This window comes from Nilaparvata lugens, chromosome 3 (assembly GCF_014356525.2).
Source record: "Nilaparvata lugens isolate BPH chromosome 3, ASM1435652v1, whole genome shotgun sequence".
NCBI classification, from domain to species: Eukaryota; Metazoa; Arthropoda; class Insecta; order Hemiptera; family Delphacidae; genus Nilaparvata; species Nilaparvata lugens.
In genome coordinates this window covers 8,070,199-8,096,592 of record NC_052506.1, presented here as the reverse complement: position 1 = coordinate 8,096,592, position 26,394 = coordinate 8,070,199, and the positions used below count along the sequence as shown (strand labels likewise).

Sequence of the window (26,394 nt, the reverse complement as noted above, 5' to 3'; positions counted from 1 at the left end):
GAAGAAGGATAAATTATTATTTCTCAAGTAATCAAATCAGTTCAAACGTTCAAGTAGAAATTGTATTGTTTTTATTTTTTTGTAGAAAGAATGTATTTATCAATACAATAATTGATTAATGCATTTTTTCACAGGGAAAATAGGGGGAAGAAGGATAACTTATTATTTCTCAAGTAATCAAATCAGTTCAAATGTTCAAGTAGAAATTTCAATATTGTATTGTTTTTATTTTTTGTGTAGAAAGAATATATTTTTCAATACAATAATTATTGATTAATGCATTTTTGTTCACAGAAAAAATAGGGGGAAGAAGGATAACTTATTATTTCTCAAGTAATCAAATCAGTTCAAATGTTCAAGTAGGAATTTCAATATATTGTATTGTTTTTATTTTTTGTGTAGAAAGAATGTATTTAACAATACAATAATTATTGATTAATGCATTTGTTCACAGGAAAAATGGGGGAAGAAGGATGACATTGGACTACTGGCCCTAGATCTACATTCCAATTTTCGTCAATACCGTTCAAGCTCTCCAAAATCCATATGTTACGAATAACGTTCATTTGGATTCCGGAGATAATTCGCGCGTTGCTGTTCCTGTTGAGAAGCGGCAGACGAAAAGGAGAGGAAGAGGGGGAGATCTCCGATTCCGAGGAGGAATTCATCGATTGTGAAGAGGAGGAGGAGGAGGAAGAGGAGGATGGAAGAAGAGAAAGCGACACTGGAGAAGGAGGAAGAAGGAGAGGAGGAGGAGGAGAGGATCAGGGATGTTTCTCCTCGTGGAGACGGCGATCCTCCGGGGGAACTACAGGATCAGGAAGGCGCCGCCTCTCTTCCGTATTCTGTGGGGGCGGCAGTGGCAGCGGAGGCGGGGACTCCTACCGACGACCCGACGTCGGAGGCGGCAAAGCACCGCAAGAGGCGGCGCAGTGCTGACAGCCGGGCTTCTAGGAACAGCAGCATATCTTCCAGCAAACTCAAGAGTCTCAAGCTGATCGCTGATAAGGCTGTCGAGGTATTTATCCTCACTTTTTAGCCTTCTACATTTTTAGAATTACAGTTTTCCCAATACACTGAGAGAAGATGTGACAGGATAAATTATTAATTCACAAAAAGATGATATATTTGGTTCTTGAGTATTTCAAAATCTGTTTTATTAATTTTTTATGAGAATGATTATTTTCATTGTTCTCATATTTCCACTTCCATAACCGTTTACTGATCACGCACATCTTTCCCCAACAAATATTCGAAATTCATATAGAATTCATACAAGGTTTTTATCTTTTTATGAACTGAGTGCTGACCTCGACTGTAAAACTCAACAAAGAACCATTTTCCAATCTCTAAACATTCTCATTATATTAGTTTATCAAGAAGAGCTAATCATAATTTATTTGTATAGTGGAGATAATACTGTAGCCTAATAGAAAGAGGATATAATTTTATATCACACTTCTATGTACTTCACACGACATGCAGTCGATTAATTGACTTTTCAATATTAATTTGAAATGTATCAAAAAAGTGTGTTAATACATCGCAGCTCGGAATGGATCGACAAACCATCATCAGTGATTATATCTCATTGAAGAAAGCAAACATCGAAATAAGAGCTTACAAATCAAGTTGGAGGGAGCAGTTGGTATGTAGGGCTCAACTCACACTACCTCGACTCAATCGTACGACTTCAGTCGAGTATACTCCAGTCTTTGGACCTTGAAAATTTCTTGCTCATTGTCACTACTTCAGTTCCATGCTACTCCATTTCTAACCTCACATTATTGAAAATATAAAATCCATTCGTAATTTCTCTTATTTAGTCTCATAGTCTCTATTCGTCTATACTCTTAGTTGCATTAAGCTGCTACTGGTACATGATGATGTATGGATACTTTATACAGAGTGACGCAGAATAACGGGACCTTTTAAAAACGCCATAAAACATTAGTGGGAAGGGCGAAAATGATTTTATTCAAACTAATGTAAAGTTCAAGACTTTCCATTTGAGAATTATTAATAACATATATCACTTTTTGACTATTACTTCTTTAAGATGGCTTCCTTCTGAACGAATACACTCTTGAAATCTGTGTTGACGATTCCTCATTGATCGCTGCAACATCTGCGTTTCCTGATCCCATGATCTGTTCACCTGCGATTTTCTGTTTGTGGAGCTATCTCAAATCAAACGTTTTCACAACTTCACCAATAACTGTGGTTGAATCATAACTGACAATTCAAAATAAAATTAACAACATCCCAGCTGAAATGTTGCAGCAATCGTTCAGGAATCTCAACACAGAGTTCAATAGGGTATTCGTGCAGGAAGAAGCCATCTTGAAGAAGTAATTGTCAAAAAGTGATAGATGTTATTAATAATTCTCAAATGGCAAATCTTGAACTTTACATTAGTTTGAATAAAATAATGTTTGCCCTTCCCACTAATGTTTTATAGCGTTTTTAAAAGTTCCCGTTATTCTGTGTCACTCTGTATAAAGTCTAAATCCGTACATCATATTCCAATAGCAGCTTAATGCAACTATAAGAGTATAGAGAACAAGCTCTTAGAAGCATAGAGAAATATGTTGTTAATTTCTGTACAAGGGAGATCTCCTATGTTAACTTTTAGGCTCAACTCACACTTACACGACACAAGTCGAGAAGAGACTGCGACTCTAGTCTCGTCTCGACGCAGCATGTGTTTCCAAATGGTGACACTCAGACCAGTCGACTCTAGTCTCCGCGACCTCACGACTGTGAGACTGAGTCGAGCGTCGACTCGACATGTTGGTCGAGCCTTGACTTGAGTTGCGTAGTAGCGTGCATTTTCATTGAAAGTGAGGTTATGTTTTATGAAAGTGATGTTTTACCATTTTAGATAAGACAATAATAAGAGTTAGATAAGACAATATATTTATAATAATAATAATTATTACATTTGTTACATGCGCAGAAGTGACGAATGGATTTTATATTTTTAAAAATGTGAGGTTAGAAATGGAGTAGCATGGAACTGAAGTAGTGACAATGAGCAAGAAAGTTGTAAGGTCGTTAGACTGGAGTATCCTCGACTGGAGTCGTACGATTTGAGTCGAGGTAGTGAGAGTTGAGCCCTACATACTAACTGCTCCCTCCAACAACTTGATTTGTAAGCTCTTATTTCGATGTTTGCTTTCTTCAATGAGATATAATCACTGATGATGGTTTCTTGATCCATTCCGAGCTGCGATGTATTAACACACTTTTTTGATATATACGCATATTTCAAATTAATTGAAAAAGTCAATTAATTGACTGCATGTCGTGTGAAGTACATAGAAGTGTGATATAATTACTTATATCCTCTTTCTATTAGACTACAGTATTATCTCCAACTATACAAATTATGATTAGCTCTTCTTGATAAACTAATAGAATGATAATTTTTAGAGATTGGATAATGGTTCTTTGTTGAGTTTTATAGCCGAGGTCAGCTCTCAGTTCATGAAAAGAGAGAAACCTTCTAAGAATTTTATAGGCTTTTCAGACATTTTGTTGGGGAAAGAAGTACATGATCACTAAATGTTCATGGAAGTGAAAATATGAGAACAGTGAAAATAATCATTCTCATCAAAAATTAATAAAACAGATTTTGAAATACTCAAGAACCAAATATCTAATCTTTTTTTGAATTAATTTATCCTCTCACATCTTCTCTCAGTGGAAATGGTAGATTATATTTATGCCTTTTCAGGTGATATTCAGGTACAAATAAATTTTGATTTCAAGAATAAATTATGTGATTTATAAATTAATTTATACAAAAAATTTAAAAATCTTAGTTTTCGTTGTTGAGTGAAAATGGACTAAATTTTAGTAAAGTGGAATCATTTATTTATTTATTCCATTGGCATTACAGATCATAATTATAATAAATATAATATGATTGGGAGAAGACAACAGGCATATATAGCCCAAAACTGTCTTCTCCCAAATTTTTACAAATAAAAGTTTCAAAAAAGAATAAGGTCAAGATTTCACTTTCACTTTAAAAAGTTCAATTTCCACTTCAAAACTAATGACTAAACTAAAAATTTTGAATTTTGATATTTAAAAACTGATTAAAAACAAAAATATTTCACTCAAATCTCTACAGATTGGAAATTTTTGAGTAATTTGCAAAATTTCATAAACCTATTTTAAACTTTTAAAATGTTATCTAAATTTGGGAGAGAAATAGTACAAGGAGTATCCTTAGTTTTTCTCTCCCAATCAGTGCTTATTTGTAAAAAATATAAATAAATTGTTATATAAATAAATTGTTACCATCATTTCCACTTTCTAATAATTAAAATTTCTGTGGAAGTAGCTCCAAGTGATGAGAAGGTGCTATGCTATTATTTTACATGTTCATTTCCAACTTCTTCCAGTGTGAGCTTTGCTATACTTATATGAAATAGGAATCAATATTCAATGGAACTGGATACTTATTCTACATTCCCACTGATTAGTAAAAGGAAATTCCATGATCTTTAAATACCTTCTTGAATTCAAAAATGTGATTCAACATTGAAAACTTATGATAATTCACATTTGAAAATTACCAAATTTGCCAATTTTTACTTTCCTTGCCCTATTACCATAGGTAAGGAAAGTATTGCAACCGCAGCTGCAAATATGCTGAGCTTAAATTATAGTAAAACCAAAGAAATCCCTTTCAGGACGTCAAGAGGGGCTAATTTAAGGATTGGGAACCGCGACATAGAGTGTGTTAGAGACATAAAAGTACTTGGGATAGTTGTAGATTCAGATATTTCATGGAAACCACATTTGGAACACTTAAAAGGTAAACTTAGCTCTGCAATTTTTGCTATCAGAAATTTAAAATCATTGCTTAAAAAAGAAACGCTCAGACAGGTTTACTTTTCATTATTTCACTCCCTTTTGACATTTGGCATAGTTTTCTGGGGAAATTCAAGTGATGTTATTCAAATATTCAGACTACAGAAATGGGCACTGAGAGTAATGTCGGGAGAAACAAGACGAACTAGTTGCAGGCCTATTTTTAAGGAATTAAAAATCCTTCCTTGCCTAGTTTGTACATTTTTGAAACTATATGTTTTATTAAGAGACACCAACACGAGTTTTATACAGGAGAGGCATTTCATAGCTATGAAACTCGATATAGGCACAATTTAAGAGATGGAGTACATCGAACAAATCTTTACCAACGGGGAGTGAGAAGCGCTGGTATAAGATTGTTCAACACGTTACCAACACATATAAAAGAACTGAACGGTAAATTTTTTAAAACTAAACTAAAAAATGAGTTGTTGACTATTTCCGCCTATTCAACTGCGGAATTTATGGCTCACTATGAGCAATAATACTTAGGATATAGTGACTATTCTATTCTATTGACTTATTATTTTGACGATTCTACATACCCCTTTTATAGGTGGTCAAAAGATGAATAAAATATATTATTATATTATATTATATTATTGCTTTCTGAAAAAAAATTAAGGTACCCCAATTTCTACATTTCTATACGTTTCAAGGTCCCCTGAGTCTGAAAAAGTGGTTTTTGGATATTGGTCTGTATGTGTGTGTGTGTGTATGAGTGTATGTGCGTCTGTGTACACGATATCTCATCTCCCAATTAACGGAATGACTTGAAATTTGGAACTTAAGGTCCTTACAATATAAGGATCCGACACGAACAATTTCGATCAAATGCAATTCAAGATGGCGGCTAAAATGGCGAAAATGTTGTCAAAAACAGGTTTTTTTGCGATTTTCTCAAAAACGGCTCCAACGATTTAGATTAAATTCATACCTGGAATAGTCATTGATAAGCTATATCAATTGCCACAAGTCCCATATCTGTAAAAATTTCAGGAGCTCCGCCCCATCTTTGCAAAGTTGGATTTCAGATTCCCAATTATCAGGCTTCAGATACAATTTAAACAAAAAAAATCGAGTGGAGAACATTGAGCATAAAAATCTCTACAATTAATGTTGAGTAACATTTTCACCTAAAATTGAAATTAAACTCGAAATTCGAGAAAATGTGATTATCCAATTGCAAACTGTTGGAAACTGTTGATTCCATTAAATCATTCACTATGAAGAGATATCAGACTTCGTATGTCTCCAGCGTTATTGTCCTGTCATCAGCTGGCTTAGATCTTTGTTTATAAGTAGACTTGTGATGCGCGTGAATACTAGCTTCAGGTGATCAATTTTCATAACGGCAAGGAAAGTTGTGTGAGTGCGCCACACCAGATTTTTCATTTCGTTAATAATAAAGATACGTGCTTATATTTCATACAAAAGAGCTTTTATATTTATTTCACTTCATGTAAGTTCTAACAAACTAGTTATAACAAGATATATAGTTCCTCTATGAGTAATCCAAAATTCACAAAATTTTCATCCAAAATTTTCATCCAAAAATTTCTCAAAAATTTCATCCAAAATTCTCTCACACTATAAGAACTTTCAGTCTTATAAAACTGCCAAAGGACTATTCAAGTAAGAAAATGTAATTAGAGAGGGAATATCTACTCAAAAGGTATAGTTGGTAGTCCGGCCCAGAATAATATGTTATTACTCATTCTGGAATAGTAGGTTACCATGCCAAACGACAAATTCCCCATGACATAATCACTTCAGTGAGGTGGGAGTAGGCTGTTGTCAAGACCCCTATAAAGTACATTCACCTTTATGCCTTCATTATCTCTTATTAACAGGGAAAGCCAAGTGGCAGATAGGTAAGGTCGCGTGTTTGTGCAATATTAAGGGTGCAGTGCATGCCTACAGTAGGCCTAACACTTTGATGTTGTTTCGGATTTTGGGTAATGCGTGGAGCGTGTACCGTATAGTTTGATCAATATTTTGTCGTCAAGAAAATAATGACTGAAACACTTGACGCACTCACTAGGTACGCACAGTTTCGTATCATCTTGGATTCCGGAGCAGAAGCAACAAGGTAGGCACAACTGTACTCAACCCTTGGATTAGAATCCCTACAGGGATTGTTTCCAGTCCGTTCTAATCGTGAGCATTTGTTTCTTTCTAGCACCACAAGACATTCATTATCTTTGGGAGATTTCCGTCGATAAGAGAAGCGTTGAAATCGAGAGGCTGGGTACAGAACTGTGACCCCCATAGAAGCTACTCCATCTACTCACGTCATCATCATCATCATCATCATCACAGCAGTCAACAACAGAGTCTTGCAGCGAAGGATGAGGAGGGTGAGAAACATCCACATTTTCATGTTACTCTCTTACTTAATTAGGCTACCGTATAGCAAAGACATTTTGTTCATGAAATGAAAACACATATTTAAATTGTCAACCACTTTTTATGTGGTTAAAATGTGGTTGACAATTTAAATTTGTGTTTTCATTTACTTTTTATGTGGTTAAAAAGTGGTTGACAATTTGAATTTGTGTTTTCATTAAGGAAAAGTACCCCAACATCACTCACTCACAACATTTTGTTCAACTTACAGCTTGTTCAATTTGTCACATTACAGCTTGAGACCTACTTCAAATAAGTATTTGATATATAATACAAATATTGAAACAAGTAGAAAGCAACTTATTTATCTATATGTACTATAATAATCAATAAAATTCCGGATTATCATCTTAACGATGCTAAAATTACAAAGAAAATAAAGCAGGAAATCATTAAATTGGATAAAAATCAATTATTTTTAATCTTTGAAAATGAAGCAGGAAATAATTAATTGGATAAAAATCATTGATTGAATATAAAAACACAAAATATGTTGTCAAATTCTACACAGTTTTATTCGGTACATGACCATGGTTTCGTGACCGCACCGGTCACATTTTTAAGTTGATAAAAATCAATTATTTTTAACTTCGAAAATTAAGCAGGAAATAATTAATTGGATAAACATCAATTATTCTTTAATGTTTGAATAATTGTAACCGTTATCTGTATTGTTATTTCACTTCCTACCTTCCCTCAGCCCTGCCTGTATAACTATACCTTCTTTCACTTCTCTATCACATACCCTTCCCTTCCAGTTATACCTCACCTGCCTATTACATGGGAAACCATAGTTGGCAAGGTATTTTCCCCCTCTTTCTTCCAGCACACATCATTTTAGCAATATTGTCTTTTTTATGTGTTGATATCATTCCTGTTATTGTTTATATATATCTCTCATTGTAATTCTGTTCTTAACGATATGCAAGTCACTCTGAATGATAAACTACAGCGTTGCCAAAATTATTGTCTACGTTTCGTCTACTCTCTCCAACGCCATGATCATATCACCCCAGCCCACATTGCTAGTTCAACATTGAAGCTTCCCGATCAGAGGCTTTTTCGAATAGTCAAGCTTGTTAGAGATATCTTGAAATACGGTAATCCGAACTATTTTAAAGATGATTTCAAATTTGTCTCTGAAGGTAGGAGGATAGATGCTTCACATACTAGAACCGGAGAAAGTACTTTAAGGATACCCAATCATCGAACTACTATTTTCACAAAATCCTTCTTAGTCAGTGCCTGTCGTGCATGGAATACACTTCCTGTTTCTATCAGGTTTATCGAGAGCCGAGCGAGCTTCAACCTGACTTTAAAAAAACATATTTTGGAACAAATGACTGAAACTGTCCGGCCCTAGAACGATCACATGACAACCATCCCTCACCCATTCCACCAATATAAACCTTTAAACCATGTTATAGAACGAATTGTATATATATATATATATATATATATATATATATATATATATATAATATAAACTCATGTTATTTCAATTATCCACTGCATACTGCTGTATATTACTGAAATTTGATAACCTGATCTACTTTCAGCCTACTTCATTTTATTAATCAATTATTTGATCTTATCTACCTATATAATTATTTTACTTTATCAATTTTCTGTTTTTTTTCTCTTCAATATTCATATTGATTAAAACTTTTACAATATTTCCATTAATAAATAAATCCTTAGTTTAAATAACGAAATTAACGTTTTGGTAGAGAGTTAGTGGGGAGGATAATTTTAATATTCTTCCCAAAGAATGGACATTGATATGTCCAAAGCTCCGCCAATTTATGTAGATGCATAACAATATGATTATTATCTATAGTTATTATATTACAAATTGCTTTTTCATATCATATACAGTTCAATAGTTATTTTCTTAGTCTATATTATGTAAATTCATCTATAATTTTGCTGTATTGTAAGCTATTGTATATAAGTGTATAAGCCAGTATATATTGTAATCTACATAAATAAAGTACTCAATCAATCAATCTCATTGTATTTTTTTGTGTTGTGAATAAATTGAATTGAATTGTATTTCAATTGATAACACACAAAAGTAAAATGAGAGCAAACAATATACAATAAAACAATTACAATAACATGTTTTTGGTGCAATAAGCATTATAACAAAAATTTTGATTTTTATCTCGTTGGTATTCCTTAATCATTCTATTTGAATTAAAGAATGAAATTGTAGTAATCTCTTGTATATGTTGATTGAAAGATTCAAGTGATATGAATTACTTCATCCTATACTATTAAACGAGCAACTTCTGTTTGTATGTTTATATGTTTAGATGTTTGGATGTTCATATGTTTTTATTTCACCGGATCTCGAAAAACGGCTCTAACGATTCTCACGAAATTAAGAGCTTAGTAGGCTTATAATATAAAGATTCGATTGCACTAGGTCTCACCCCTGGGAGAATTCGCTGAAGGACATTAAAAGGATAATTATTATTCATCCTTGGAAAAACAGCTGATAATAATTATTTCGTCGTCTGTTGGTGATGGAAGTGAGTGAGCGAGTTCATGTGTGTGGGACTATGTCAAAATTATGACTCAGCTGTTGAACTTTTGTAATCATTCAATCAGGTATCTAGTGCCGGTTGCAAAAAAGCCGGGTTATCTTCAATCCTGATTATTTCCAGTGGATCCATCTTTTTGAAATGGTCTGCTCTGATTTGGTTCACGTGAAGTTAATCAGGATTAACATTTAACTGGGTTTTGTGCAACTGGGCCTTTGTGAGGGAAATTTTTGCATTCCTCTGGGAATTAATCTTAATTTACAGTGATTAGATATAACATTTCTGTATGAATGTTATTATTATTTCTTCTTTTGTAATAAATTTTTCATGCTTTTGTACTCCAGAGCGAAGCTCGGTCCCCGATATTTGAAGATTAACGCTTGGTGATTGAAGGGACTGTAGTGCTATAGTCTTGAATACAAAGATTCCATACTATGTAAGAGTGTTTTCTTCACTCTGTTCAGCTATTCACTAGATTTTTTTAAATAAAATACTGACTTCTATAGCTCCCATTATCTAGTATATTTTTACAATAACTTATTGTCTAGGTATAACTATTGTATAGGTGAAGTTTTATCAAAGAAGAAAAACAGAATCTCCTTATCTTTGTTGATATAATAGAATCAAACTCAGAATATTATTAGAAAAATATTTTATCGCTTTCTTACAATGTCGTTTAGTTCATATGGAATTTGGTATTTTTGTTATTATCTGTGAGAGACTTGACGTGGACTGAGTTCATTATAAGGGTATAAATTGTATTGTAATTTGAACCATTAAACAAGATATTCTAATTTTTATCATCAATAATTTCCCATTGAGTGTTGTGTTGATATCTATTCAACTACTGTATATCCATATTAATGAACAATACACAAAAATTTTTCACACAATATTGTATGTAGAAATGGAAAATAATAAGGTCACGTTATTCACTAAGCCTAAACCAGTCAAAATCCATTTATTTGTGAGTTAAAACTCGGGTCTCTCAATGAAAGCTCACGACGAAGTGGGGTCTGTATACTTCTGTATACAATAAACATCACTCTTTGATTAAGTTTGTAGCATGAATATTGATGTTGTGGAACTTTACCGTAATTGAAGAGACTTGAAATGTTGTTAAAAAATCAACTTTATTTCAATAAAAATTATATTTCACAGGAGCATGCCTTCGTGTGTAAGCTGATGATTTTGTGAGCACACAGAATAGCATGCACCTGTGAAATATTAATTTTTATTAAAATATCGGGGCACCGAGCTTCGCTCGCTATTTATTCATTGCCTTTTGATAAACCGAACTCAATTCTTTCAAATGATTGGGGAAGGACTAACAGGCACAGCCCAAAACTGTTACTTCCCCGAATTTTGATTTATACACTATAAATAGTCCAAAAAGTAGGTTATGTTCCATACACTTGAATTCAGGGTCAATTTTCAGTTCAAGAGTTTGAAAACAAAAAAAGTTATAATTCAGATTATTTGCAAACCAAATTGAATAACAAAATAACGCTCACTAATCACTTAAAATTGTCAAATAATGATCAACTTCGAAAATTATGATATACTCTAGTTTAGGAGGATTATCATGTCATGTCAACAAATCAGATTATGTTTGTCTAGCTAGATAAAATTTCTCGCTGATTGATTACTTATTTATTTATTTATGAAACAAATGGAAGCATACAGGATTCCTCCCAAAAATTGCTTCCATAACAACACAATTACAATAGTTCATTATACATATTAAGAGTACAGAAAAGAAGAATATTGAAAACAGCTGAATTTTGAAACAGCTGAAGAATTACACAGCTGGAAATAATTCTGTCTCTCCCATACAGGCACTCACATCTTCTGTTATCGACAGACGATGAAATTGTCATCTGTTTTTCACAGGATGAATAATTGTTATCCTTTTCATGTCCTTCAGCGAGTTTTCCCAGGGATAAGAGAGACCTAGTGCAATCGAATTTTTATACCATAAACCTACTATGATACAAATTTCGTGAACATCGTAAGAACCGTTTTCGAGATCCGTTGAACATAAATAACCAGATATAAAAATATTAAAATAACCAGATGACCAGATATGTAAATATAAACAGATATACAGAAATTGCTCGCTTAAATAGGATAAAGTGGATTTTTGACAACATTTCAAGTCTATTCAATCAACTCCCTAGATTGAATTCTTCAATGTAATAACAAATTGACAATCTGAAGCTCGGATGATAAATAGGCATGGTATAACAGAAATGATATAAAATGGTGTATAACAGAAAAGAATTATACTGTCAAATATTATGAGTGTGAGTAATGTGAATTTGTAGAAAAAGTTATTTGGATGTTGGCGGGCGGTCCTAAACCTCTGAGTATCATTTAAAAAATATTCATTTTGGGTAGTACACTTCACTCGGGCTCATGCCTATAGTGAGGTCCACATTATAATGGCAGTGGATAAAGATAGGAGAATAGCGTTGCCGATTCGCTGCCTTAATTGATTATATTTTTACATTGTCAAAAACATAATTGGCATCGTTGTGGAGCTAGAAAAGGATAGTAAAACTGGCTTTGTCAAATGATAGACAAGGATAGCAACATCAAAGTTAATCAAATACTGCCATTATAACGTGGACCTTACTATAGGTGTACGCATTTTATTTTGCACCTTTTCTATTATTTTTCAGTTGATGGTTATTTTATTTTATTTATCAAATGAAGTTATTTCTGTAATTATGTAAACAATTTTTTGTCTTAATTTTATGTATTGATGAGCAAAATAAATAAATTTTGAATTGAATTCTTGTTGCAGGCGCACTAGTAGCGTGTTCACCGCGGTCGAGTGTGAGTGTGGGTGCGGGCAGCAGTTCGGATGGTGAGCCAGGGGGGTCGGGGGGGTCTGCATCAGGGGGAGGCAGCGAGGAGCGTGACTCGCACCTGATTTCGCGACTGCTGAGGGACGCGCCCGTCAACTTCATCTGGGTGATGGGTGACAACGTCGATTGGAAGGCCCTCTCCAAGTCCACCATTGTCAGCCGCTTCCCCCGTGTCTATTTCACCACCAAGGTAACACACCACTCACCAACTTAGATTGTGATCACATTGAATGCGTATATGAGCAAGTGCAAGCTTGGTTATACATCACCAAGCGCGCAGATGAGAAAAAAATCTGGGGAGAGCATTAGGAACACTGTGCATTTGTGTTATACATCACCAAGCCCCCTGTGGGTTGGGGGAGCTTTGAGTCGATCATCGAACTCAAGAATGTGTTGAAAACAAGAATTCACCCACAGTATCCATGCTTGTCCTAGGAGGCGACTAAAATGGACCTCAAGGCAACTCTAGAAGTTCACGGGATCTGCCCCATCAGGGCAGTTTCGGAGGGGCAAAAAGAAAAACCCAAGAGACCAGAGATGGGTGAAACTCCAGGCACAAATGTAGGTCAAGAGGCTAAGTCGAGGGTGGCCAGGTGCCCTAGAGGCAATTTGGCGACCCCTCCTACAGCGGAAGGACCTATAAAGAAGCCGAGAGTGAAACTCACGTAGGTCACGATTCTGTGGGTGGAGAGACCAAAACTTACCACTGCTCAGAGAAGGGCGGCCATTCAGGGAAAACTTCTTGGGAGAGGTGAGGCTTCTGACCTTGCGAAGCTTCGGAGGGGCAAAAAGAGAAAACCCAAGAGACCAGAGATGGGTGAAACTCCAGGCACAAATGTGGGTCAAGAGGCTGAGTCAAGGGTGGCCGGGCGCCCTAGAGGCAACTTGGCTACCACTTCCTCAGCGGTAGGACCTCCAAAGTAGGCCAGGAGTGGAAGTCACGTAGGACACGAGGACTAATCAGTCTGAAGAGACTGCCAAGCATATCACACTGGATTGCAACAAGCAACCGGGTGAGGAATGGGATGTTAGTATAGGGAAAGCTCTATGTTAGATTGGTGTTAGTATTGGTTTGCCTAACTAACATACTACTTGGGAACACAATAAGCTTCGGTTGACGTGTGGGGTTCTTTGAACCTTTGGATCCTTGAATCCGTCCCTTCAAAAACAATAAAAATAAACAATAATAAGCGTGCAGATGAGAAACGAAATCTGAAAGAGCAAACGGAACACTTACACTGAACGCGTGCACTTGCTGGTTGCGTTCAGTGTGAGCAGCTACATGCAAGTCACAACGTGTTTCAATGGGACCTTCCAGATTTTGTTTCTCGGCTCATGCATGATTCGACGTGCATGTACCGTACACATTCAATGTGATCACACGCTAACCCTGCATTAACTTGAGAATAATTATTCTTTTATATGCACTTTGACAAACAAATCGACGATGGATCTCATTGTGATCTCACCCTAACTCTATAGAAGGATACAGGATACTGAATAAAAATTATATTTTTATAGAATTACTGGTACTCTTTATTGATTGAAGACACGTTATCGGTTATGCCATTATCAAGTGTCCAAATGAATATTCAAATGTTCAAAAAATGAAGGGTACTGGTAGTACAACACACTATCAAGTAGCCCTGTAATAAATAAGTAATAAAGAAATTTCTTCTTTAGTTTTCATCTCAACTATCATATATAATATCTGATTCCATAAATGCCTTCATATGTTAATCACTAGCCGTCAGGCTCGCTTCGCTCCGCACCCTGGACCCCCGACTGGATCGTCCAAAAATGAGATCAGCGGGCTCGCTTCGCTCGCCTGCATTTTTTATTTGAGCATCCTTCATTCGGGCTGCAGGATCAGTGCCAGAGTCATTGTCATGAGACGCCCACTGGTGAAAAGTTTACTGTGGATTGTTGATACCTGGATTTTTTTGAAATATCTTTGAAAATGGACACTCGTGTACATCTTTTTCTAGATGATAGTTCACTTTAAATAAGGCTCTAATTATATTTGTTATACTCTGTCACTAGATCACAGTAATTGATTAAATTCCATAAGAAAGTCAAAGTACTAAGAAAACGCAGAGAAGCTGAGAAAAACGTTGGAAAAACACTGATTTTGGGCGTATCTTTGATGAAATATTAAAGTCGCCTCATCAAAAAATTTTTAGACCCTAGCTAAACCTCTGTACCAAATTTGAACATTTTCTGTCTATTACTTGATGAATAAATGAGAAAACGCTAATTGTTGGTGTTATTTCAAATACAACATTATTACACCCCAGCTGAGCTTCTGTAGTAAATTTGAACATTTTCTGTTCATTTGCTCTCGATAAAGCTGAGAAAGCGCAAAAAACGCTAATTAATGGCGTATCTTTGACGTTATTGCAAATTCCTCCTAATACAACATTATTACACCCTAACTGATCTTCTGTTCTAAATTTGAACAATTTCTGTTCATTTGTTCTCGATAAATCTGAGAAAAAGCAAAAAACGCTGGAAAAACGCTAATTATGGGCGTATCTTTGACGTTATTGCAAATTCCTTCTAACACAACATTATTACACCCTAGCTGAGCTTCTGTACAAAATTTGAACATTTTCTGTTCATTTGTTCTCGATAAATCTGAGAAAAAGCAAAAAACGCTGGAAAAACGCTAATTATTGGCGTATCTTTGACGTTATTGCAAATTCCTCTTAATACAACATTATTACAACCTAGCTGATCTTCTGTACTAAAGTTGAACAATTTCTGCTCATTTGTTTTCGATAAATCTCTGATCTGCAACTTGATCTCTGAGAACTGCAACTTGTAATTATACAGAGTTGGTAAGAATTATCATGGAAACAGCTAAATATATGTTTTACAAGTATGATATTACAGTATCAGGTTCCATGGGAATTATATTCCAATTGAAAAAAACTTTTCTGTCGCTTCAAAACTTTTGTCCGCCATCTTGGATCCGTCATATGGATTCAACTTCAAAAAATTGTCATAGCTGCTATCACAAGTAGTATTACTTATGTGTATGTTACAGACAGGCAGACAGACGCGAGACAGGTTAACGGAAGCGAGTTAATATAGAACTTATAAATTAATGTTGTGTATTATTCAGCTGAAATCATGTGTCGGTGCATTAAGTCTGTCTGTCTGACAGTCTGTGTGACAACTGCCAAATAATAGCATCAGCGTCTTTAGATGAATGGAAGAATTACAGAAATAGCATGCAAATAATTCCAGCTGCTGACTGATAAATGATAACAATTTTTTTCTTAGGCCTATGCACTTTCAATGTTATTTTTATATCCTGAAAATGGACGAAGGAGTCAATTTTGTTGTCCAACGAACTTTACCTGTAAAATAATAATAATAATAATAATAATAAATTTATTTATTCTTCCAATTTATACATTACACATAATCAGAAATTATGAATAGTACAGTAGATATATCACAACAACAATCTTGCAAATTATAAAAATGAAGATAATAGACTATATAAAGATAATAAAATAATTAACTCAATAATAAATAACTCATTTACATAAAAAGAAAAATAAATAATTTGAAGTACCCCGAGGACTAAAAGTCCTGTTTGGGGCATCATCATATTTTTAATTAAGAAAAAAAAGCAATGAAATTATTTTGCCGAGTCGGAACTTGCATAATATGACAGGGTGAGGAATTTTAGTTTAGACAATACATGTATATTAACATTTTAATCTACTCTCCCTTCATTTGAAAAGAATAACCAACAATCAATGCACATTCCAAGCAATTAGCAGACTCATAAATTTCATTCTATAAATTTCTGTCCATAAATATCAACATTAAGGGAAATAACTCATGTAGCTTGAATAATAGTATTATCTTCACACAATTTCCAAGAGAGAAAGAAGACATTCATCCAATGAAACCCGCAAATTCATATCTATTCTACTCTTAAATATAAACTCTCCACATCATTTTGTAATAGAAGCCAAGCTTTTACTTAATTTTTAAAATGTTTTTTATTATTGATTTTCTTCAATTCTACCGGCAAGTTGTTGAATGTTCGGGGGGCCACATACAAGTAAAATCTTCGGAATATTTCCTTATATGGTCGCGGAGGTATTAGCATGTCCCCTGATCTCAAGTCCTGTCTCCTGCCCCGCTCTATTTCTAAATTTGTTTCTCTTTCTCTTCCAAATCTTAGAATAGTTTTAAAAAATATAGGTATCTGAGAAGGAGCAAATTCCAGCTTCTAAATATAGCCAAAGACGAATGCATCATAGGTTTTTTATCCATTACTTTGACAATGTGCTTTTGTCCACGGTATATAGAAGAAGACGGTAGGTGTCACGCGCATGTTTGTGCTAAATTTCCGGTGTAGCTGACGTCATTTTATATCCAATCATCTGTTTCTAAACAAATAAGTTTTATAGATTGCCAATAGGTGTTAAAAACCTCGGTTGGTGGCGATGACGCAATCTAGCTGGCTGGCCACTGCGCACACATTTCATGACCCCTACCGTTCTCATATAAATACCGTGCTTTTGTCACACTATTAAATGGTTCGACGAATTCGTGTTCGAAATTTGAAGCAGATTGATCAATTCTCTCTAAAGTTCTTGTCGAACATACAAACAGACAGAAAACGACTTTGGGCTCTAGTAAGTCAAAAGTGAGAACTTCGCTAACGCTCGTTCGATAAATAAATTGAACTGAGTTTAATTGAAGAATGTTGATTGTTTATTCAGGTGGGGCTCTGCAACTATCTGCAGCAAACGCACTGGTTCTGCGAGGCGGGCATTTCCAACACACTGTTTCCAAGATGCTACAACATTTCCTGTGAGGACGATTTGGCGGCATTTGTCAACGACTTCCGGCTGACAGCCTGCATCAGCCTTCTCAATCTGCTCACTTCCGGTATTGACAATGGAAAGCAGCTTTTCACAGAAGAAGGAAAAGTGAGTTGTCCATATACATTCTCAAAAAAATCATCAAGTAGATACCCAAGTTGTTTGAAGTAAGGACTGTGTTTCTCTTAAATCTTAATATCAGCTTCAAAATTGAAACACAATTATTCATCGACTACCATTTCTATTTTACCAAATCATAACTAGTTTCAACTCATATTGATAGAATTTCATATGTATTCTCATTTCTATTCTGTAAACAAATAGGTTCTACTCTTTGTTTCTAAAAGTTATACACTCATCTACATATTTATTTTCTGTTCTGAATATGTTAATTATTGTTCATTTGTTTCCATTATAATGTTGTGCTAGTATGCAATGGGTCTTGCAAGACCTGGCAATACATTGTCATTTGTGATAAAGAATCAATAAAGAACCAACCTCATATTTTTTATTAGAACATAAACTAGAATTAATTCAATGTTGTTCATTTTATTTACACTTAAAAGTGGCTCTAATGACCGGAAACTAGTTGTGATTTGATAAAATAGAAAGGGTATTTGGTAACTTTTATTGTGTTTTAATAATTTTAGTGGCCCTATAAAGAAAAGTGAGCGTGCAGCTTTAAAATGTATTAATTTATTTGCATAAATACATACATGGAGACAACAGGTTAAACCCTATGTCTCCTTGAAACATTACAACATTCTTCATGCAAAAATTAGATTTCAAATAAATGTGATTACTCTGTTGTATATCCATACTTTTTCACTGTTAAAATTAAACTTGAATTTTAAAAAACACACTGGGCATCATGATGACCAACAACAGGTCGAAACGATCGTCACTACAAAAGTAAATGTATTTTCACTTCAAAAGTGTTTTTTAAAATTCAAGTTCAAATAAATAACAAGCTAAAAATAAAATGTTATCTTATAACTCATATTTGATAGACTCTAACTGTTATTAGAATTTTGGATTAGTGTATTTAATAAGGTTTCTCGAAGTTAGTTTGTTCTTTTTTTGAGGGGTCTAAAATTTACCAAGATGTAAGCTATAACACATGACGCAATATCAGGAATGAACTATCACAAAGTTGTGTGGCCTTGGTAGTAAAGAAATTTCATTGATGGGAACTTATATAGAATTGAAACTTATGCAGAAACTTATAATCGAAACCATGAGTATAAACTTATATAGGAATATTGTGTGATGGATAGATTCTACAGTAGAGGAAGATGAATTTTTGTGTTTCACAAAATTTATCTTCAGTACTTGAGTATATAATCATAATATATTTTTTATGAACGTTATATTTTCGAGCTCAAAATTTAAGTGGTTTTATTCTTTATTTTGGAAATTTAAAATTTGTTTCATGTTTCTACAAAAGTTTTATTATCAAGCTATCCAAATTTAAAGTTGTTTGTTTTATTATAATTTATATTTTCAGATTGTGATTTGGTGTAGAAATTTCATAATTTCAAAAGAAATTCTTAGAAACTTAAATTTCCTAATTTAATTTCAAATTATCCAAATATTATACATAGGTTATGTCCATTTCAACGAGGTGGAACTTCCGTCAGGGACTCCTCACCAATAAAAGCCATACGAATATTATATTTTTCAATAATAATATATAATATAACTTAGTTCTTCAATTTTGAAATTAATCTCAAACTTCGATTATGAGTAAACTAGCAGGTAACCCGTGCTTCGCAAGGGTCTTTCTTAAAACTTGACATAATGAAATCTAGAAGAATTCAAAATTTAATTGAAATTTATTTCAATTGAATAAAAATGGAAGAATATAATTTCTTTATGTAAATAACGACACCATTGAAAGACATATTAACTGCATGCGTTTTCATATTGCCGATACAGCATTGATGAAACTGTAGACGTTTATTTAGCATTTGTCTCAAAAATATTGTTCTAGCTGAAAAATTAATAATCCATGCCACGTGTATAGTGAGGTCCACGTTATAATGTCAGTGGATATAGATAGAAGAACAGCGTTGCCTGTGCCTGCCTTAATCAATTATATTTATACATTGTCAAAAACAGATTTGGCATCGTTGCGGAGCTAGAAAAAGATAGTACTACCTGCTTTGTCGATTGATAGACAAGGATAGCAACATCAAAGTTGATCAAATACTGTCATTATAACGTGGACCTCACTATAGGCCTAAACATTGCATCAGGAAAACGAAGTTTCAAAACTATGTTTTTCAGGTAGAAAGTAATATAGAAACAGATGTTCCTTTATTAATTTCGACCATATGATTTGGTGATTTTTTAATGAAATCGAAATGTACCATTAATGAAATTTTAACATCAATTCTGAAAAATCTAGAAGGAAAATTAAATTTGGGCTTCCAGGTGCACGAGATTGATATTTTTAGAATCTATGTGCAAAATTTGGAGATCTAAATCATTCCCGTTATGCAATCCACAAGTTGACATGTTTTGATGCGAACAAACGAACACCCGAACACACGAACAAACACAACCCTACTCTCTCTTATTATATAGATAACACTTCCAAGGAGGGAGATAGGACTGATAGTCCTTATTCTGTGTTCCTAAGGCAAAATAATTATAATATTTTGTCGTTGATTACAGGTTCCATTGAATGCTGTGGAGTTTGCAGCTCGAAGATGTTCGGAATATGTTGCCATCCAGGAGCATGAAGATATTGACCAGAGAGACTCAGAACGAATCTGGGACCATCAGTGGGATCAATTTCTCACCTGGTATTACCAGCTGGCTCATGACCAGTCCACATTTTCACCCGCTACAGATTCTCAAAAAAAGGCAAGGTCGTATTTTTGTTAAGAATCTTCATGCTGGTATGATACATTGCAAACCTGAAGTGCTCCACAAGATGAATCCTATACTATTAAGGGCCGTTTGCACAGTATAGATTGCTAATCTTGATTAAGTTATTCGAGTTTAAGTTAATCTAAAGTTAAACTTGAATCGGTTTTCTCAGTTCATTTACTAATCCAGTTTAAGTTAAACTAGTTTAGCGTTAAGTTGGTAATAGAATGTCATCGTTTATAATATCAGGAAGGCTGATTTCTACAGGAAATTTGGTATTCGTTTACAAACCATCAGTAAATTGAGGTTATGTAGCTACAATAATTTCCTGGTTCAAAATCCACAGAGCTGTAAGCTGTACAGTAATAAAAGTAAAGAGCTATCATGAAATTCTTTAAAAACTTATGTTTAGTTGGCACCAAAAAATATATTTTAGAATGTAAGATTAAAAAGTTATTATGTTATGGTACGCTCAAATCTTCTACGGTCTTCCTCGTTTATTATAAATTTCTCAAAAGCAAAATATCTCAGTTGTGTTGTTAAAAACATGTTTTCTAATCAAAGACCACTGTTAAAAATTCTCATAATTCCTATCAAGTGGTTTATTCAATCAAATACTAAATTGACAATTGCTTTACTTTACTCAAGCAAAATCATTAAAAGAAATTCTTTATCATCCCAGAAATTTGAATCATTTTTTTGCCCAATTTTTCTCAGTTTCAAAATTTCTCCATTTCAGTCATCTTTATCAATCACATTAAAAACTTCTATCAATTCCTCCATTATAAATATGTTTACATTCAAATAATGATTCACTATAACTTAACTAATTATTCTCGTCTACAGAAGTAGGTAATAAAAACTACCGTCGAAAAATAATTTATTATAAGCTGTTTCCCCATCAAATCTTTACAGATGTCAAGTTATTCCAGATTATTTGGTTTAAACCTCCTGCTTTGGAGGTTTAAACTTTCCCAGAGTTTTAAACTCAATACAGAGTTTAAACTGATACTGTGCAAACGGAATTTTAGTTTAAACCAAAAAAATCCAGATTTGGTTTAAGCTTTAGCTTAAACTTACAAGGTGCAAACGGCCCTTAAACGAACAACTTCTGTTTATATGTTCAGATGTTTAGATGTTTATATTTGTATTTCACCATATCTCGAAAACGGTTCTAACGATTCTCACTTAATTCAGAACATAGTAGGTTTATCATATAAAGATTCGATTGCACTAGGTCTCATCTCTGGGAAAACTCGTTGAAGGACATTGAAAGGATAATTATTATTCATCCTTGAAAAACAGCTGATAATAATTATTTCGTAGTCTGTTGATGATGGAAGTGAGTGAGCGAGTTCATGTGTGTGGGACTGTGTCAAAATTATGACTCAGCTGTTGAACTTTTGTAATCATTCAATCAGGTACTTAGTGCTGGTTGCAGAAAAGCCGGGTTAATTTCATTCCTGATTCCAGTAGATCCATCTTTTTAAAATGGTCTTCTCTGATTTGGTTCACGTGAAGTTAGTCAGGATTAAAATTTAACCGCCTTTTGTGCAACTGGGCATTTGTGAGGGAAATTTTTGCATTCCTCTGGGAATTAATCTCAATTTACTGTGATCAGATAGGACATTTCTGTATGAATGTTATTATAATTTCTTCTTTTGTAATAAATTTTCTATGCTTTTGTACTCCAGAGCGAATAAGCTCGGTCCCCGATATTTTTTTTGATACCGGGTGTATGATATCTCTAGGCGATATAAGCGTTAAATCTACAATGGTAGAAATCAATGTAAAAGTGTAGAAATCAATGTATCAATGTAAATATGTAGAAATCAATATTTATCACAACTGAGAAATAAACAATTATAAGCTATGTCTGCAAGTTTTCTCTAAAAGTTATGCCCTTAAAATAGTGATTGTCATTGACAACCTTAATCTTAATTTATATATGATCCCTCCTGAAATGAGATTTTAATTACCTATTAGATGAATTGGTATGGAATTCGAATGAAAACGCTCGTTTTTTGAATTGGACCTAGTATTTTAATATTTGTGTCAAGAAAATTATTATGCCTTATTAGCCACCTCCACAAAAATTAATTTCTTGGAATTTTCACCTATAAAGTTCGAAATTTCTATCTGTTTTAAAACAATACATACTGGAAGTATACCCTACAGTATTGAGACTGTGATTTCAACTAAAATGTGAGACAGTGATTTCAACAACAAATTTTATGTTCAATCTGAAAAGAATATATTCAGAAATCTCACATTCCTGATTAAAAATCACTGTAGCACAGATTGATTACCTCCTTGTTTGCTTGCATCAATCAATTTTCATGAATAGTCCAATTCCGTTATAAACAATATCTAGTAGTTGCGACCTCTTTATTACAAAATTTATTTCGAATTTGAAGTGTTCCAATGCTTCTCTCCAGCCTTGAACGCTACTGGTATGCTTGTCTCAAATATTAAAACGTTACTCTGTCGGTCCCGGCTGAAGTATTACAGTCGTAAGGCCCCCATTGACGGCTTAAATTATATATTCAGGCGGTGGGACCTTCCCGCAAGGGACTCCCCACCAACAAAAGCCATACGAATTTACATTTTTTTCTGCATGTAATAATTATCTTGGTTGAATAATATTACTGAGGGTGATGCCCACATACGCTCTTAGGCTTGTGCGTGGGTAATGAGTGAGGGATGATGATGAGAGATGACTACTTTTTTTTATCGTCTCCTCCGAAAGACGTATCTATGTGATTGTGTTGTGGTCAAAAACTTTCGCCCCGGTCGAGATTCGAACTCGGGTTCTGTTGATTATTAGACCGGCGCGTTATCTCTTACTCCAACGAGCCACCCAAATACAGCTGAATTTGATGTAGATATAAAATTATCCCGTGATTGTTTTATTAAAACTGTAGTGTATTCTAGGTAAGTTTTGATAGTTTTGGTTTACTTTTAATTTTGCAGACTCTGTACTTGTGCTGCAAACTGACGGTGGAAGCAATTACACCACATTGGCCGCAGCTGCATTTGGATGGTGTGACGAATCTGTGGATTGTGAAGCCCGGCGCCAAATCGAGAGGGAGGGGCATCCAGGTGATGAGAAAGCTAGAGGATATTGTTACCAGAATTGGCAATTTGCATTCGAAGGATCCTCGCTATGTTATACAGAAATACATAGGTGAGTACCGATTTCAATTAGTTTTTTAATGTCAGTAAGGGTTTCCGGTGCTTCTAAAATGGAATGACTTTGAATATTAGATACCGGTACTCTATGGCTGGAATTCATTTACAGCAACTCAAAAATTGAAGATTCATTACAAAATAATGGTTCTGTATGAGATTGCAAATGCGTATCAGGTTGAGTTGAGTTTACAAATGTATGAGAATAATATTAAATACTAGCCGTCAGGCTCGCTTCGCTCGCCATATCCGTCTAGCCAGGGGGCTCCGCCCCCTGGACCCCCGACTGGATCGTCCAAGAATGAGATCATCTAGCTTCGCTCGCCTGCATTTTTCATTTGAGCATTTTTATCATAATTATTATGTTAGGACGATCCAGTCGGGGGTCCAGGCTAAACGGATATGGCGAGCGAAGAGAGCCTGACGGCTAGTAATATAATATTACCAGGATTGAAGTAGCAGTGCCCAATCAATTTTTCCGCGATAAATGCATTTCAATCTTCAACTTGGTGCCAACCTAACAAAGTCAACTCAACTTAATGCCAACCTGACAAAATTATTAATTTAGTTACCAGTTAACAACTGTTTCGAAGAGGTACTCTAGATTATAGTTCTATATTAACATATGGTATGGCCTTTTTTCAATTATAATTAAGAGAATAAGAAGAATATACATGCTAAAAGATGAACTTTAAACCCTTTAAGGCCACCCTTAGAGTTAAAATATTGCCAAAAGATTTCTTAGTGCGTCTATAAAGGGCCAACTGAACATACCTACCAAATTTGAACGTTTTTGGTCCGGTAGATTTTTAGTTATGCGAGTGAGTGAGTCAGTCAGTCAGTCAGTGAGTGAGTGCCATTTTGCTTTTATATATATAGATTCTATGGCTGGAATTTATTTACAGCAACTCAAAAATTGAAGTATCATTACAAATGGTTCTGTATGAGATTTTTTAGAATGATTTAGGGCCGGCTTCCAAGCTCGGGATTTAGCTGAGTTATAGACTTTAAACAGTTGGAATCAGAAAATTGGCTTTCCAAAACGGGGCGTAGTCGCAGTAAAACGACTAACGATTTTCAAATTAAATTTCGAAAACTGGAAAATTGAACACAAAATAAAATAAAGAGAAAATAGTGTAAAGTTTCAACTATTTTGAATTTCTTATGAATGTTTCTTTCGTCAAGGAAAAACGTTTCCAATTATTGGAAATATTTTCTCTTTATCTTATTTTGTCACTTTTTGCTTTTAGAAAAAACGACTAGCAGTCAGACAGCAGACATCAGACAGCAGATCTGTCTGCTAATCGTTTTTTCTAAAAGCAAACAGTGATTTAATAATAATAAGCAGTTCGTGAAACCAACATTGGAGAATCTTATTTTGTGTTCAATCTTTTTTTTCTCATTTCTATAAATTAATACTGTGTGTGTTTTAGAAACCGTATGCGATTCATAAACTACACATCCTACAAAGAAGGAATAATATTTCACCCTCATAAGCTGATTTCAAATAACAAAATTTACAAAAAAAAAGAATTCTGAGAGATGCCCTGAGACATATACTTCAGTTATTTTTCGAGATTCTTTCATGATTGAACTTTCATTGTATCCAAAAGCTATTTCAATCTCTTTAAAGTCCTTTTCACAATAATCAATTCTCCTCTTACACAATCAGATCCATGTTTTGTTATATAATCTCAAAAATACCTAGGAGATTTAGAACTAAGATATTTTGTGGACTAATAAAACAACCAATGTACGGTACCACAAAATAATGATAATATTCAAAGATTAACAATGGTTTCAATGAATTCTTTCCAGAGAGACCATTCCTCATTTACAATACCAAGTTTGATATAAGACAATGGTTCCTTGTAACAAGTGCATATCCTCTTACCATATGGATGTACAAGTGAGTAATTATTCAATAGCTCTCGCTTCTTGTTAGTTTTTTGAAGAGTGAATTGTTATTTTAATAAGTCATAGTTGACCGAACGAAGTGAGGTCTAAGATTCAAGTCGACGGTTTGGCATTTCTCTTAATGTTTAAATGTTTATATGTTGCGCATTTACGGCGAAACGCGGTAATAGATTTTCATGAAATTTGACAGGTATGTTCCTTTTTAAATTGCGCATCGACGTATATACAAGGTTTTTGGAAATTTTGCATTTCAAGGATAATATGAAAGGAAAAAGGAGCCTCCTTTATACGCCAATATTAGAGTAAAAATCAGACTATAGAATTATTCATCATAAATCAGCTGACAATAAAGTGATTACACAGATGTGTGGAGAAGCCAGTCTATTACTGTATTTTTTGTATAAGATCTATAGTTTCAATCAAAGACATTATAAAGAGGCATGCATCTTTAAGCTGGGTTTACACCAAAGTTATTAACAAAATGCTTATAACTTAATCCTTATAGATTCTATTAGATTGAACGGAAGTTGACAAACACATATGTTCATCATGTGTATGATAAGTTATGTTCAATCTAATATAATCTAAAAGGATTGAGTTATTAACATTTTTTTAATAAATTTGGTCTAATCGCAGCTTATAGTCTTTGGTTTCAATATTTTGTTTTGCAGTCAAGTTATTATGCGTGCCCATCAGTATCAATATTCTCACATTCGAAAAAACTAATTTAATAGGTGAATAAAAATAAACAAATAATGCTGGAGAAATTATAATATTTTTGATTCTAAAAAATTAATTTTCATCAGATAGAAAGATCATCACGGAACTGGATGAATTATA

General features: G+C 34.1%; 1 protein-coding gene across 1 annotated transcript in view; it reads left to right on the top strand.

Annotated features, from left to right (window-relative positions):
• Window positions 1-26,394, top strand: part of LOC111059559 (tubulin glycylase 3A) — an 83,975-nt gene that overhangs the window by 14,791 nt on the left and 42,790 nt on the right. Inside the window, exons 2-8 of the mRNA XM_039425315.1 lie at window positions 455-1,018; window positions 7,070-7,247; window positions 12,655-12,908; window positions 17,470-17,679; window positions 20,251-20,442; window positions 23,422-23,635; window positions 25,456-25,546. Coding sequence (XP_039281249.1) covers window positions 704-1,018; window positions 7,070-7,247; window positions 12,655-12,908; window positions 17,470-17,679; window positions 20,251-20,442; window positions 23,422-23,635; window positions 25,456-25,546 — 1,454 coding nt within the window. The 5' untranslated portion in view covers window positions 455-703. The remainder of the gene's footprint in view (window positions 1-454; window positions 1,019-7,069; window positions 7,248-12,654; window positions 12,909-17,469; window positions 17,680-20,250; window positions 20,443-23,421; window positions 23,636-25,455; window positions 25,547-26,394) is intronic.